This window comes from Chiroxiphia lanceolata, chromosome 1, assembly GCF_009829145.1.
Source record: "Chiroxiphia lanceolata isolate bChiLan1 chromosome 1, bChiLan1.pri, whole genome shotgun sequence".
NCBI classification, from domain to species: Eukaryota; Metazoa; Chordata; class Aves; order Passeriformes; family Pipridae; genus Chiroxiphia; species Chiroxiphia lanceolata.
In genome coordinates this window covers 8,804,317-8,821,330 of record NC_045637.1, presented here as the reverse complement: position 1 = coordinate 8,821,330, position 17,014 = coordinate 8,804,317, and the positions used below count along the sequence as shown (strand labels likewise).

Here is a 17,014-nt window from a genome sequence, read left to right as displayed (position 1 = left end):
CAGTGTAAGCTGAAGTTAGAAAATCGTTGCACTTTTGTTTATGGTTCATATGTGAAAGGTGTGAGGCACCAACTTGAATGATAAATTTGGGGAGAGATGAGAATTAGTGCTTTGCTTACTGTTCAGTCCTTGTGTCGCGCCAATGGTTTGGAAACAGGCATTGTGGCACTGACACTGTACAGAAGGTTTTGCAAAAATTTTTGGGGATTATTTTAGATCTGTCTCATAATAGTAATTCTGTAGTGTTCGTGATCCTTAATAAGAGGATTTCACAAAGATAATGTAGCGAGTGCTTCAGATGATGGTATCTTACCCAGAATAGAAACCTAGATGCTGAAATGGCAAAAGTCCTGAGATTATGAGTTCCTGGGCCAAGTCCAGTCGGCTCAGATGGAAGCTTTCTCAGTGTTGGCCAACACCCAGACCTGACTACACTTCTTCCCTCTTTTCTTCTTCTCCTTTCCTTCTGTTTAGTCTGCTTCCCTGGAACAGACTGCCTTTCTGTCAAAATCCTGCTTAGGGCTGCCAAACCAACCTTTTCCATGGTTCCCCTTGGCTTTGCCTGGCTGTCCTGGGTACCAGGTCATGCTGACAAACTACCTTTGACTTAAAAGCTCTACTCGTTTCTATCAACGCCAACTCTCTTACAGTGCAACCCTGATTGGTCTTGTTGGCCCAGTTGTCCTCCATGAGTCTGTGTCTTACTTATGCCAGTTTGGGGTATATTCACTACATCTACCTTTTTTTTTTCGGAGGGGGAGAACAGAGGAGAGCTGTACCACGTGTATGTGTAAGATAACAATGGCAAGTATTGGATAGTTCTTCCAATGTGGGGAATATTTTCAGGTGGGAGAACTTCAACACTATGCAGCTTAACTTGGAGACCCTAAGAGTAAACCAGAGTACAACTTAGCTCCCTGATTGGTGTGATGTTTCTCTTTAAGTTCAGGGAATTTCCTGATGCCGAGGCAAGGTAATCAAGTGATGAATCAGTTCTGAACTGCTGCAGGTTCCAGCTTGGACCTTTAAGGGTAAATTGACTGCAGATTCATGCAGAAAAAAATATTAATTCCTACTGAGAATCCACAGTTTGTAACAACTTGCAGCTACTTAACAAGATGTAGTGTTGTACAGATTGGAGGTATCGTTATATTTTGAGTAGAATCCATCACTTAGAGCAGAACTTACAAAGAATTGGATCTTTCTGCCAAATATTTCCTGCCAAGCATAAAGGCCTCTGGGAAGCAGTGAATTTAGTCACCTTGTGAGTTAATTCATATGTATTTGAATGAGCTGGCTGTGGAAAAAGTCAGAAAACAGACATTATAGAGATGCGGAAAGGAGACAGTTTCTGGTCCAGCTTTTGGCAGAGCTTTAGGCAGAGCTTTCGTACTCTAACCTGTCATGGTGTACCTGCTGTTGGACAGTGGTTTGTGTAGTAGGACTGCATATTTTATTCTGAACAGGGAATTTAGGAATTCAGGTTCTGCTTCCTCTAAGATCTATCTATCTTGTAGTGACTGAAGGCACGGACTCCCTTGGTGTGATGCAAGAGTATCATCTATCATTTATTTCAGGCCTCTATTTATAGAAGAATGAGTTTCATCTTTAACCTATCAACAAGCAATACTTGGCCCTATAAAATTACAATATACATGTTTCTACCCATCAACAACTAATGTCCATCTTTACACCTATCAGCTTTCAACACACTTTCTTCTTTTCTTTAATCATCTTGTTCTGGGTCACAAGACCTTTCGCTCCACACACCTTGTAGATACTTCCCACCTTCTGCCACATTCTCTTCCGTTCTGGCAATGTCCTCTGCTTCGGGAACCCTTTAAGTTCTGCTCTGGTCCACGATCCTCCACACCAGCTATCTATCTGTCTATCTGGATATATCCTGATCATTCATCCTGTCTGGATCTGTATCTCTACTGGAGACTATATCAGTAGGAAGTATCACCTGTGACTACAGAAACCAAAGTTGTGTGAGGGCGACAGAGATTCTTTATTCTCTTCCCTTTCCTGTTCCAACTTGTTGCTGAAATACAAATTGGGTTTCCAGATCCTGATCTTTTTTATTTGTTTGGTTTTATTTCACGATCAATGTAATTTGCCTTTCATTCAGGAGACGTGGTCAGCTCTTAGTAGCAACAAGTTTCTGGTGGTCTCAATAAGTTTAATATTTTCATTTAGGAACATACAGCTTACATGAATCTGCTTCTTCATCTCATGTGTTTCCTCTAAAGTCATCTCTTTATTTAGATTTGCATTTATTGTAGCTTTGTTTCATGTTTTCCTATCTGCAACTAACACATTTATCATGTTAGTTTTTCTTGCGTGACTTTTTTTCTTAGTGTCAGTCTTACAGTGAGCTACATTATGCCACAGGTATTTATGAATATAACTCCTTAAGAGTTGGAGGTAAAAGTTTTATTTTAGCTAAATTTTAATGAGACAAAAGACACTTTCTTTGCTAAGGTATGAGTCAAAAAGAAGAGAGCTGGAAACTGTCTAGGAGAACTTTAGAAACATAACTCTTCTCCCCCTATTTATTTCAGGAGAAAGCCTGAAGACCGTTTGTAGCTTAGCTTTGTTTTATTATACATTCTTATGCTGGTTCCTTTTATTATTTAAAATGCTTGGCAATTCTATCAGAGTTGCTTTGAGCAGACCATAACCCAAATCAAAGAACATACTAGATTTATAGCTGAGCCAGCAGCTCAAGACTTCATTTCTAATAGTCTAGATCAAGAATCTGGTATCCCAAAGTTTTCCAGTATCTCTGGAGGGAGGAAAGAGCATTGGACAGTGATCAGTTGTGACAGGTTTTGATCTTGCTTAGTGTAATGAGAGCTGATCTTAAGTAAAAGGAGGCTCTTGTGAACTGAGGTGTCCCTGTGCAGTCACTCCAGTGAGTTGCTCTGTAGCCTGGATTTTGCTACTGAGCCAGTTGTTCCCCTGGTACACAGAAGCTCAAATCTAATTAGAAGTGAGACCAGGTTCCAAATTTCCTGTGCAGGAGCAAGGGATTAAATTTGGAGTATATTTTTATTTCTATATTTGATTTTCTTTTTTCCTATTTTAGGGATACAAAGCTTGGGCCCAGTGCTAACAACCAGCTCTGAGATTTTGGCTCAAAGCTGTTCTCTAGTTTCTTATACTGTCAAAATGTATGCATGTTAAAGCTTGAAAGAAGTACAATGTGGTGATTTGTCTGACTACTAGGATCGAACTGAACTTCTATGGGATTGTGTCGAATGTGACCTGGGACTGAAAGTACAGCTGCCTCCAAGAGTTACAGAGTCTAAAAAATGTGTCTCTGCACCAAGATTTTTACTGCTCTTTGTGTCCTTTTGCCAATATAATGTGTGAGATGAAAGGGAATTTTACTTGCTTAAATATAGAGAGACACAGATGGTTCTTTCACATTGTGATTAAAACTATGAAAACAGGTTTGAAAAGCTTAATTTGTTCCTTTTTAAACTGTAGTTGCCTAATGAGTCTCCCTCATTCTTTGCTTTTGTCTTCAATTTAGGCATGGATTGCTCATTTCATTTTAATTTCCACTGTTGTTCATTTGCAATGAGTATGATCCTTTTTTCATGTGTTGGAAACTATTTAAAATGTATCAGACATTCTTGTGTATTAAATAATGTGCTTGTGAAAGGAGAATTATGTATAATCCAGGATTTTTTTACGTTGTGTAATTGATTTTAGATATGTGTTTTACCTAGAGTAATTCCCTTGATATGTACTTGGAAGGAAAATTTCAGTCTCACAGTTGTATCATCCTAGACCTTCCCATTGGACCATTTACAGCAGATGAAGGAAGATACGATAATTTTTCTACTAGCTGTCTTTTTAGTCTATTATAATTTAGGTACTCCTATAAGTTAAATTAATTTACATTCTGGTGTGTTGGCCAGAACAGCAATTCATCATATGGGTTGTAGTGAGGATGGCCAATTTTCCATTACTGTTTCTCACTCATGCAAGCTAAACTGCTGCCAAGATGCAGGGCAAAAAAAGAAATGAAGTTTTGCACCTTGTCCAAGTCCCCAAATATACATTTGATAGTGTTTTGAAGGAAATCTACATCTGGAAAGCAGCTGTGAAATAACAAGTAGAGGTATTGTCCTGTAAATGTGTCCGTGGCTCTTCTGCTTTAATGTTCATTTGAGTGCTCTGGAGGGAAAGACAGTATTCCATGACATCCCAGAAGAAAGTTTTCTTCATAATAGGCAACAGGTCAGCTGGAAATATTGCTCCTGATTGTTTTGAAAATCGTATCTATATGGACTAAGAACATCTTTTTGTTTTGTGTTTGGGTTGTCATGTGCACAACTAGTGACTCTTAATCCAGCCATTACTGTTTAGTTTGGAAGTACTTAACAAAAATTTCATTACCAGGAATTCTGAATGAAAGTGTTACCATATGGTGGGTTTCTGTATGATGGTTTTGGAATTTCTACTCCAAGGAACCTTCCTGTTTCTGTCTGTAGTGTTAGAAGTTGTGCTGTAGCTTGTCTTCATTTGTTTTCCTTCATAACTTATCCACAAAGTACATTATCTTATTACAAATGGATTTGACAAACAGAAATCAGGCTTGGATTTGGCATTTCTGAACAGCTTCATGTGCTCTAATTCAAGAACAAGTTTAGGGTGATCTGAGACAACAGACCACAGCCTGTAATCCTGTCATTGATGAATTTAGTGATCATTTAAGGAGTGTTTACCCTTGTTATACCACTTAGAAATACATATATTAAGAACTTGAAGCCTATGACAAGTCTAAGATAAGATATATTCATATATACATATACACACCCACACATATGTGTACAAATGCCCAAACTGGTTGAATTCCAAAGGAGTAATAAGGTGATTGTTCTCTTTGCAGTTGTTTGCCCTCCAGGCAGTCATTTCCAGGGCAATGAATGCATTCCCTGCCCTCTTGGCTACTATCAGGATCAGACAGGACGTTCCTCCTGTATCAAGTGTCCTGTGGGCAAAACTACCAACTCCTATGGGGCAATCAGTACTGATCACTGTAAGTTGAACTCGTTTTTTCCCATATCCTTTATAGTCTGGCCTCCAATAACTAATAATGTTTTTTTATTCATCTGTAAATTAAAAAAAAATAAAATCCTCCCTCTGGGGCTTTTTGGATGGATGTGATCCCTTCTGCATACATTCAAAGGCATTTGAACAGGCAGTACAAACTGTCTGGTGTTTTAACCAAAAATGCATGAGAAACAAGTGGTCAGTCTCATCCAGGATGTTGTGGTTCCTTTAGACATGTTCATTGTCCTCAGGAATGATATCTGGGTATCAGTGAGAAATGTCTCATGCGGTTGATTTATTGCCACTTTCATGAACACTAAAGTATTCTTATTTTGTACAGCTCTTTCCCCTGTAAATACGAACACTTCTCACAAAGCAACTATTCAAATGTTCACAAAAGTTGGTGATTTCAGCTAAATTACTTATTTTTTTATGCAGATCCATACAGAAAATCAGTTATTAAGTCCGAATTCAGTTTTGTCTGCAGAATTAGCTTATGGATAAAAATAAAAGTAGCAGGAATGGATTTCTTGGGTCTGTCATTGTCTACTTTGTTCTCTTTCAACCTATTTGTTCTCTTAGGTGGGATAAAAAAATCCAGTTTTATTTTAATGCATCCTAACATGAATTACTTTTTGCCTAAAGTTGTCCTTCTTCATTTCCATGTGTATTCCCTGTGTATTTGTCGGGCTTTTGTCTTTAGAAGTTTACTTTTTAGGATTTTTTTTACTGCATTTGGAGTTTTCTTTACTAAATCTGGTCCCCTCCTAGTTTCCACCTTACCTGTGTGCTGTGTCTCAGTGCCAGCCCTCTCCAAAAGCCCAGGTTGTACAGATTAGCTTCCCGCTTTCTTTCTTTCCCTGCTGTCTCCTTACAAAGTCTGAAAAGTTTTTCTGAATTAATTGTTATGATGGCTCTTGTGCTGTTGTTCAGAGTGTTCTGCAGACCCACTGTAGCAGGCACTGAACAAACCTGTATGAAAATACAATTCCTTCTCTGTACCCCTTTGCTTTACAGTACTGGAGATACATCAACAGAGATTTGATCCATGGCAGAGAATCCAAAAACTGTTTGAAACATGAATTGAAGTAACAAAAAAGCAATGAGACTACCATGTTTTAGAGCATAAAACACCATGCAAATCCTAGCTTAATTTTCAGTGAAGTCTCTGCTGTAGTCAGGGGACTTTTGTCCTACAGCAATGAAACATTGTCCTATTGCATTGACAGGACCAAAGTAAATGGGCACAGCTGAGGCACAGGAGGTTCCCTCTGAACATCAGAAACCATGTTTTTACTGTGAGGATGACTGAGCACTGGCTCAGGTTGCCCAGGGAGGTTGTGGAGTCTCTAACCTTGGAGATGGGTAAAAGCCATCTGGACATGGTCCTTGGCAACCAGCTCTTGGTGGCTCTGCCTGAGCAGGGCAGTTGGACTGTGCAACCTTCAGAGGTCCTGTCCAACCTCTACCATCCTGTGAAACCCAGTGACAGCATTATCAAAGTACCTTTTTTCTTGTTTACTTGTAACAGGCATCACATACTGTCAGAGCAATGAGCAGGGTCTGCAATGTGATGAAGATGGCCAGTATAGACCTTCCCAGAAAGACCCTGACACTAAGAAATACTTCTGTGTCAATAACTTTGGAGCAGCACTGGACTGGCCTGGAACAGAAGATCTCCTTACAGACGACCAGTGCATGGGTAAGTGCCAGAAGAATGTTTTGGATTTGTTTTGACCCTACATAAGTAAAACCTCCTTTTGAAGAGACTAATCACTCCACAGTTTCTGGGGATTCACTTTCCCATAGTTGTGGCCTCTGCCTGAAGCCACATTCCTCCTTAGTTTTTCATTTCTTGACTGCATTTGGGAAGTTATTTCTGGTAAGAGAAGAGAGAGAAGCAGGTTTCCTGCACTCTCAGATGTCTGACAGCTTTTGATGTGTCCTGACCTCCTGCTCTCTGCTTGGAAACCCAAAAGAATAATGAGAGCGCTAATGGGAAAAAAGCAGAATTATTAATTTCCTTGTAAAATTATCCCTCATCGGTGTATTCCTGGGAAATAGACTATTTTCAGCAATGATCTCACAGCCACAACGTAGCATCGCTCTCTCAGCTCCTGCTGTAAAATATCTGCCTTGGTGAACATATTCTTGCAAGCTGGGCAAGGTTACTTCTGCTTGAATACAGCTGTGAAATGCTGGTTCTCAAGGATGAAAAGTTTGAAAAACAAAGTCATCCATCAAACAGTCCCCAGACTGCCCACAGTAAGGTCTGATTACACCTCTCAGCCTCAAAGCTTTTGCTTTTTCCCAGAAGTTTTTATATACCCATCATATGATTGGTATTGAAATTAATGGGATATTCTGTTTAGAAACTGATGTCATGGTGTGCTTTGAATTAGACAATGTCTTATGACAAGTCTGATCAGTGGAAAGAGTGTGAAATGAAAGTCCTCAGTTGTGAAGAGGTTGCAAAACTATCTTCAGTTAAAATAGCTTTTTTTTCCTCTGAACATACTGAGAAACTGATTACAGTTATAAACACGAGGTATGAGCCTCTGTTGCTCTTGATCATGGGCCAGTTTGGGATGGTTCTCTGGGCAAAGGATTCAGGAGTTCAATTCTCCTGTTACTCACCTTGAGCCTTCCTGTGTGAGCATTTCTGATTCTGTCCATGATGGAGCAGTTCTAGATACCTGTGCTTGTTTTAGTGGATCATGCTACAAAATGTCACTACAAGTATTTATGACTGTTAAAAATTTGGGGTTTAAAAAACCAGCAGCAACGTATCATAAAAGAGTTTGGATTGGCAAGGACCTTAAAGATCATCTAGTTCCAATCCCACTTCCATGGGCAGGGATGCCACCTAATAGATCAAGTTGTTCAGGGCCCCATGCACACCCAAAAAGTCTGGTTGGTTTTTCTGGGTTTTGTTTGTTTTGGGTTTTGTGTGGTTTTGGGGTTGGTTTTTTAAAATAATTTACAGGCTAATTTAATTTCTTTTTTTTTTTTTCTTTTAAAGATCATGTTGCATTTCCAGAAAGCATTATATGAAATGAAACTGTTTATCTCTATTTTTACTTTTTCCCCTGCCCCTGCTATTTCCCTTAACTGAATTCTGCACACAGCAAGACAGCAGGGGCTGAAGGCTGACCTTGCTTTGACAGGAGGTTGGTATTTGGGCAACATCGATAAAACCCAGCTGGTCTTCAGCTTTTGAGTCTTCAGGAAGAAGAATTGCCTTCTATGAAAGCACAGTAATAAACTGTAACAACCATTACTCATTCTCATCATTCTCTCTCTTCTTATATTTTAGACCACTTAACATTTACACTTAACATTTATTATATGGAGGTTGGGTCTAGGAGATCTTTAAGGTTCTTCCAACCCAAACAATTCTATGAAGCCTGACAGTTCAAGAAACATTTGGACAATGTTCTCAGGCACATGGTGTGAATCTTGGGGGTGTCCTGTGCAGGGCTAAGTTGGACTCGATGATCTCCCTGGGTCCCTACCAACTCAGGATATTCTGTGATTCTCTGATTACAGCAACACAAGTAGGACCTACAGCTTTACTCGAGTAATATGTGAGACAGAAAATTTCTGCTCCACTACTAAGTCTGTGAAATGGCTTTATGAATGCAATTTTTTTACCTTTCTTCATATTAAAAAAATAAAATTCAAGAATTATTTTCGCAATGTTTTCAGTTTAATGTTTCACTAAGCTTTCTATATTTTCTCTACTTTTCTGCCATATTATTGTATTTAATACCTATTGTATTCAATAATATTGTATTCAATAATATGGGAGAAAAACAGAGAAAAAAGATTTCTGTTGAAAATGTAAGGATGAAGTCAGAATTAGGGGGGAAAAATCAGAAGAAAAGAAAAACATTTGAAAATGTAATTTTGTAATTTGAATTTTGCAGTAGAAATGAGAACAGTTTTTAACCAGACATCACTTCAAGTTGCAGATGCAGAAGGGATTCAGTTTAGTGCAGAATTTAGCTAATGCTTATATTTTGGTGCCCCGTATTTCTAGGAAGGAAAAAGCTTCCACCTCCGTTTACACCATCATTCTTCCCTGTCCCCATCTGAGCTGGAGTGCCAGGATTTTCTTGTGTTTGACAAACTCTCTTGATTTTTTTTCTAAGCAGAAACGATGGTTTTATCAAAAGCACCTACTGACTCAGCCCTGACAGCAATTGACATTTGCTTCTGATTTAGTCCTGACTGTCTTGCTGTAAGAGTACAAGTGATTGTTTTAAGAACTTATCCCTTTGACTTTTATTTTGTGGCTTATCCAGACATTTCAGGGACAGGGGCCTGTGATCCTCCAGCTTTTATTTTGTGGTTTAGCCAGACATTTCAGGGACAGAGGCCTGTGGTCCTCTGGCTGGAGCTCTGCATCCATGAGTGAAGTGGGGAGAAGGGCTGAACCTCCAGCTCTTCCACGTGCAGACATCTCCCACAGGCTGGGATAAGACTAGGACTCCTGCTTCTTACCTCTTTTAGATCTAGGCCAGGTGTTGGCTGCAATGAGCCAGAGGTTTGCCTTCACTTGGGGCATTTAGAGAAGTTTGCACAGGGATGGTGCTGTGTCACCACGTTCTTCCCTTGATCATAGAATGTTTTGGGTTGGAAGGGACCTTAGAGATTGTCTAGTTCCAACCCCTGGCCATGGGAAGGGATAATGTGCTGTGCTCACTGAAATATATCAACACATGGACACACTGTGCCCACCCCCCTGGTAGTACAGGCAGTAGCAACCTGAGCAGGGTAGTGGTGGCATTGTGTGTCCCCTCACCAGTCTATGATCTTCTTCAGGCCACAGCCAGGGCCAAACCCTCTCGAGCTCAAATGGATTCCTCGCTCCATTTAATGACCTTTGGAGTTTGAGTCTCTAGACCCCGTGAGCTTTTCCTGGTTTGCAGATAGTGCTGCTTGTCAGACGTCCTTACACATGGGTACAGTGGGTCCATTGTAGAGGGAGCAGATAAAACTGTTTGGTCAGTAGAGTGGCAGTCAGGTTTTAGAAGCTGAAAATGGAGTAATAAAACAGCATGTAGGACATATTACCTTGGATATACCCCTGATCCTGAAGTCAGTGGAGATCAGGCTATTGTGCCCCTGGAAACAACTGATAAGGCTCCTAGATTTCCTTCCTAACCAACTGCTCGTTTCAGTGGCTGTTTTGCAGAAAGTTGGTTCCTCATTTGACTCAATAGTTGGTTCAGTGTCTTGAAGAAGTAATGAGAGATGGCAGGTGTGCTGCTGGAAGAGAAATCCTCACTTGAATGTAAACTCCCAGCCCACTCCTGGCTTCATGTTTTTCAAAAAATCTTGTAATGCTTTTTTTTTCAAAGCAGAAATTCTATCCTCACTCCAGCTGTCTCCTGTGTTGTCTGTGGGTTATGGTACATCATTTAATGAGTAATCCTCTTTGTGTACAGAATTCTTCAAGTTTTATTTCCATGTTAATCTGTCTGTTTGGAGCATGGGAACTGATAATAGTAGCTGATTGGTTTTTTTTTTTTTGTTTGTTTGTTTTTTTTTTTTGTTTTTTGCTTTTTTTAGTGCTCAGAAAATTTGAGAGAGTTCCTGCCTACCGTCTGATTTATGGATCAGAAGAAGCTCAGATTCTTCAGTCTCAGTCATTTGGAGGAGACCTGCAAAGTACATATTTTCAGTGCATTTCAGGTGAGAAAACTCTGATAAAAGCTGTAGGGAGAACACTAACCATCATGGAAAATAATAATCTTTTTATACGATGAACTTATAGCTAAGTTCCTACATGAACTGTATGTTCTGCAGTTTGACACCAATTCACTGCAACATATTTACAACTTTTGGTGACCTTGGTTCAGAGAAGAGATTGGTGTCTCTTTCAGAAAGAAGTAATCTGTAGTTTGCAATACAGATGAGAGCTGAGATTTAAACCAGAAACATTCATCAGACTTAGCAGATGTGCAGACAAAAGAAGGATTAGGTGTTCGAGATATATGAAACCCAAGCTTTTACCTCTTCCCAAATCACCTGATTGGCACATAAAAGAACAATAATCTTCCTTGCTTGGATCAGAAGGGTATTATAAGGAGTGCAAAGATAGTCCTCTGTCAAGTCTTGCAGTCTATGTGCAACATTGCATCTGGATACATCATTTTTGCTGGTTTAAGTTGGTTCAAAATTCTCTAAAATCAAGGGGAATCACCTCACTGCTTTCAGGATGCTTTGAGTCAGTCTCACCTTGTGTCTGCTAATGCTCAGGCTTAGAAGGGAGGCGGACGGAATATGTCCAAAAAACCCCACAGTAATACACAGTAATAACACAGGTTGCCTGATTGCAGGGCAGATATCACAGAAGTCTGACAAATCAGTGGCTTTGTGTCACATACTGTGGTCTATCTGGAGCAGTCACCTCTCATGCTAAGAACTGAGTATGTGAAGTATGATTTGCTTGCACCGGATCATTCCCTAGCTGTAGACTGTTAGATTTCTTGTATCTTCCTCTGAAAACAGAGACCTCCAAAAGCAAGAAACTGAACTGAGAGAACCTGAGAATGAATTTAGGAAGGAAATTATGTCCCTTTGACAAGTAATCTGATTCAGTGCCCATAACCATATTTTCATTATAAGTTACATCCACTGTAAGTGGTGACACTGCTACAAAATACTACTGCTGGAGTGCTCGTTTGAGGAGTAAGGGTTAATCTTTCCGTCTCTGAGTCCCTATGAGATCAGATAGCTCAGCTTACATTTCTGATGATGTTTTGATCTAAGTTGGTTTATTTTATGCTAAAGATATTTGGAAAAGAATTCACCTGTACCAGGAGCAAAGCTGTGGGAGCAAATTAACAGTGAGTGTGTAAGGGCAGAAGGAACTTCAGCCACTCCTAAATCTGGAGAGGGATGGCTGTTGCTCCCTTACACTGGCCAGGGGGTTTCTGCAGAGGCAACCAGTGTGATTGAAGAATTTGATGTTTCCCTCCATCCTACCACCCCGATATTTGTCACAACCTCTTTGCCAAGGGGTTACTGTATCAGGCAGATGTGATGTGCTGGCAAAGTGGTTCATGAGAGTCCTGCCTCAAGCAAAATTATCCAGCAGACATTAAATATTTGGGTGGGTGATTAGGCCTGTCTGAACTGTTTATATTATCAGGCGAAGAACAACTTTTTGCATGAATTTAAGTTAATTTAAAATTCTTAACCCGCTACTAAAATAGTTGAATACTTCTGTTCATCTGGCTAATGAAATTCACATACTTGCACTCTGACAGACAGATGAACAACTAGGTAAGTGGCAGTAAGTGGAATTTGAAGCAAAAATATTGCATGTGAATTGCTAGAAAACCTGAGACTTCTTCCCTGTTTTTCAGGTTGCGAGAGGGAAGATGCGTGTGGCTTTGCAACTGTAACTCCTGCTGGTGCTGAAGTTCTCTGTGAATTATACAGTACTGCTGAAGTCAACTTCAACTGCACCACCTCTGGATTAGTAAGAATGATCATATTTAAAAATATGTGTTTATCAAAATGCTGTATGTTCAATATAAGTGGACAAGATCACAGAAGAAAGGCAGGCTGTTACCTGACCCTGGACATTGCTCTTCCCTATCGCAGTAATAAATTCTGGCAAGTTGGTAAAGAAGCTGCACTCAGATATTTGCAAAAGTGACATCTGGATGCCTCAGTGTTTGGTTGAACCATCATAAAGCACTATTGTTCCTAAAACATGCTGGGCTCCTGCAGTTAGGAAATCAGGTTGATTTAAAAAGAGGATTAATCTGGATAGTTCAAACTAGAAGTATCCAGGTTGGTAATCATGTCACCTGAAACAGTCATAATTTTTAAGTTCCTTCCACTAGCCCAGGGTTTGAACTGTGTGCTCTTTATCACTGTAATATTTTCCTATTCACTACTTCTAAACACAGCAATGTGGCTTTGATGAAGTGAGTTATGTTTAATAGAATAAAAAATGTCCATATTAGATAGAATAAAAAATGTCCACATGAAGCTGTGGTGGTAGTAATCCCTGTGTGTGCTAGTTCCTCTCCCTGAGTTTTGGAATAAAGAAAATGTATTTTAGGAGAGGAAATCAATTCAGTTGTGTTTATTGTGCATGCCTGTTTTCTGTCTCAGGTACAAGGTGTTTTGGGGAACCCTTCTGCCACTGGCATTGGTGGCCTCAGCTGCCTGCTTCATATCAGGAGTCCAGAAAGAGATGCACTGATGGTCTATTTGAAGAGAGGTACCAGATGAGAATCGTTCACCTGATATTAGATTCTGTGCCCAAGACGGTAGTTGCTATTATATAGGATCACGACTGAATGTGGGGAGCATCTTTTTTTAAGAAGGCAGAGTACTTTTGAGAGCTCAACATTTAGTGATAGCCCAGAAACCACAGCAATGTCATGCTTCCTAGAAATTAGGAATACAGCTTTTGTAAGCCATTTTGACAGCTTTTGCCAGTAAGCAGTCCCCAAATACTCTAATTCTATCAAATGTATTATCCTATTCTGCTCTGCTCTGTTGCATTATGATTTCTCTTTATTAAGTATTTGTTATTTGTATATATAAGGCATTATTAGTGACCCTCCTAATTGGCAGAAGCCTTAATTGCAGATGCACTTATGCTGGTCAAATTACACATTTTACTTTTTTAATGAGATAAGTTTGTATTTGGGAGTTACTAATGCACTGCTTGAAAGGGGAATATTACCAACCTTACCGCATACATCAGTTTAGGAGCCCTTTGCTGGCAGTGCATTCAGACCAGCTACCCAGATACCAGCACCAAACCATTTGATGATCTTATCTTGCATCTGAAGCTCGAAGTCCAGAAAAGGACTTTTAAAATAGAGCTTTTATCATAAAACCTTCATAAAACCAGCTTCGGTCTGCTTGCGATCCAAAAGCATCCCTTGAGCTCCTCTTGAATGTTCTTTACCTGTTCTGTCTATCCAGGACAGGAATTTAACTCATCTGGACTCAAGGCCTTTGAGAGGACTGGTTTTCAGAACGTGCTGTCTGGCGTGTACCGCTCTGTGGTGCTCTCAGCTGCTGCTGCATCGCTGACGGACACTCAGCTCCTGTGTCGGCAGCTCTGCAGTGGGGACTCCTGCTGCGACGGCTTCATCCTGAGCCAGACTGCACTGGATGGAGGTACTGCCCAACTGCACAACAAAACCTACTGCAGCAGGGAACCAATGCTGAGTAGAACTCATTTTTGGACACAGCACACTTACCTCTGTGTCATGCCACTGTCAGCAGCCTGTCTCTACATCACTGACATTTTTTTGGTGTTACCAGAATTTGAGTAGTGCCCCAGACTTGGTCTGGAGCAGTAGAGAGATAAAGATCTGAGGTAGCAACCTGCTCTTGGAGTGAAATGGACATTTTTGAAAGGATAGTTCTTTTAACCTGCTTTAGACACCTGCATAAGATAAATCATTCTGAAACACCTCTCTCCTTAAGTAGCACAGCTTGGTTGCCATAACTGGAGTGCTGCATCTCTCTCTTTGCCTGACCCTAGGTACCATTCTGTGTAGTTTGATGAGCTCCCCAGATGTGCTGATCTGCGATGGAAGTGTCTGGAGTCCGACACCGACCTCTGTCATAGGTGGGATATGTAATGGTGTGAGCTATGACGAGAAGGAGAAGACGTTTTCCTTTACCCTGGGAGGACAAGTGTTCAGTGGAAGTATGTCAATTAATTCTCTCAATTTACATTAGTCTTCCTTAATTGTTGTATAGACTCTGCCTTTTTCACCAGCCTGCTCTTGTGCTTCAGTGCTTTTTTCCTCAATTTAAGTCCATATCAATACAATCACAAGAGAATAAGAACTTTCTAACTGGATGCATTGTTACATAGATGGACCTCCCATGTCTTACTGTGAGTACATTAATGAGAGTCAAGAATGTGTTTAATATGTCACCCTGTAATAATTCCAGCATTTAATTCAGGCAGATTCAACCCAATAATCTGAAAGAAAGGTAAAGTCCAGAGCAAAGATAAAAAAGGGAGGTGCCCAGAGCTGCACAGTAAAAACAATGATTAAAAATTGAGTAAAGCCTTGGCACCCTAGACCCAGACTAGCCCCTTGACATCTGGGACCTTCTTCCTTAGTGTTTTGTATTGTAAATAAGGTGATGCATAGTGTAGTGATGCGCTTTCTATGCAATTTCTGAGCATTTCAATACTATCTGTGTAATTTGAGCAGCTACTCTAACAAAATTTTTTCTTTATTAGCTTCTCAGTTGGTGAAAGAGGCTGAAAGAAATTTTACTACCTTTCAGCAAGTTTACCTGTGGAGAGGTGAGTTACCTCGCATAAGTTGTTATAAAAACTTATGGTGAACTGTTGGCAGTGGAAGACGTGTTCTATAGTGGAAGTGTCATTGTCACTTCATTTTATGGTGTCCAAATTGAGACACTACTCAGAAGTCTTTTCTGGTAGGATGGGTAATCTGGGGTAATTCTGCTACCGCCAGTTTCATAAAATTTGGGTAATTTCTTGTCTCTGAGAACATAATTTATAACTTTTAATACCTGTGAAAATTGTAACATTAACACACTTGCTTTTGTCCCATCAGTGTCAAGGTGCCATAATAATTTGCTGCTTTATGCCTAACTACATAGGTTATGTTTTTTAGCATGATAACCCTGTATGTGTTATTTTTGCAAATTTGCTTTCTGAATGTCACCATGTACATAGCAGGACCTGCACAAATGATTTTTGATGCTGCTTTATAAATGCACACAGTCTGCAGACTGCTGCTGCTGAGTGCATAGTGATTGTGGATATGGCATTTGCTTTTATCCTGCAAACAGTGCAGTTTGGTTTAGGTTTTCCCCAGAACTGTCCAGAGATGGTTTACTTGTTTTTGATTCAACAGCTGGTGGAACTACCTAAAGAGTTTTCATAAATGGTGCACTTTAAAATATTTGTTAAATTTGGGATCTGTCTTGTAAAAGACAGATAAAGAGAATTACGATACTCTTTAATTCCTGTTTCATTCCAGATTCTGATATGGTCACCCGGACTAAAACCTCTGCATGTGGTGCTTCTGCTGCTTTGAAGACAGAGAATGATTTAGCATTGTCAGGTACTATGTCAGGGGTGGGCAGAGAGGACAGCAGAAGACGGCAGAGAAGGGATGCAGAGTTTAACCAGAAAATATTATATATTGCTATATATGTTCATAATGCCCTAAGTATTGTGAAGTAGAGAGGATTTCTCTTAGATAGGAAGTCCCATAGAGGTTTTGAGGAAGATGTTCAAAATGTAAACCTCCTGGCTTCGTGGTTTTTACCTTCCTAGACTAGGCTGGAAATGAAAATGTTAAAATGTTTTGTGAAAGTTTGTTCTTTCAGACTTACTGAATTGAAGATACTCAGGAAATATCGTCTGAGAAAAAATTTCAGATAGACCCAGAAATTAAATCCTTAGCTTGGGTACCTGGGCATCTTTACTGCTAATGAAAGTATGACTGCAAATATGATGTTTAGAGAAAATCAGGATGAAACTGCAGTCACAAGTGTTTCCTCCATGCATGATGACAGTGAGGGACCTGTGAACTTCTGTTAGCTCCTTTGTTATTCCAGGGTTTGCTCTTGGTTATACTATAAGTCATGTATAGGTCCTAAAGAATTTGTAGTAAGTTGCTAGAATTCATTTGAGCCTTCAGCACCATAATCCTAAGAGAAAGTGAGCAGTGGAGCCTGTTGAGAGCAACTTGGCTCACCTTTAAGTAAATGTAATCTTTGCTGAAGCATCTTGATGAACATCTGAGCACAATTTAATACATGCAAAATCCTAAAAGGAAGTGATTTTCTTTTGGAATTTGAAAGGGAGGTAAACTGAAAATGCACATTTACCAAACATTGCTCTTATACAATTAGGAGTATTTTAAAGTCTAGACTCAAAAATGAGAGAAAAAAATGT

At 39.8% G+C, this 17,014-nt stretch overlaps 1 protein-coding gene across 1 annotated transcript in view; it reads left to right on the top strand.

Moving 5' to 3' along the window:
* TG (thyroglobulin) overlaps positions 1-17,014 on the top strand; it is a 148,299-nt gene that overhangs the window by 32,699 nt on the left and 98,586 nt on the right. Inside the window, 9 exon segments of the mRNA XM_032707121.1 lie at positions 4,907-5,056; positions 6,602-6,772; positions 10,648-10,770; positions 12,450-12,565; positions 13,210-13,318; positions 14,035-14,232; positions 14,603-14,770; positions 15,320-15,385; positions 16,092-16,175. Coding sequence (XP_032563012.1) covers positions 4,907-5,056; positions 6,602-6,772; positions 10,648-10,770; positions 12,450-12,565; positions 13,210-13,318; positions 14,035-14,232; positions 14,603-14,770; positions 15,320-15,385; positions 16,092-16,175 — 1,185 coding nt within the window.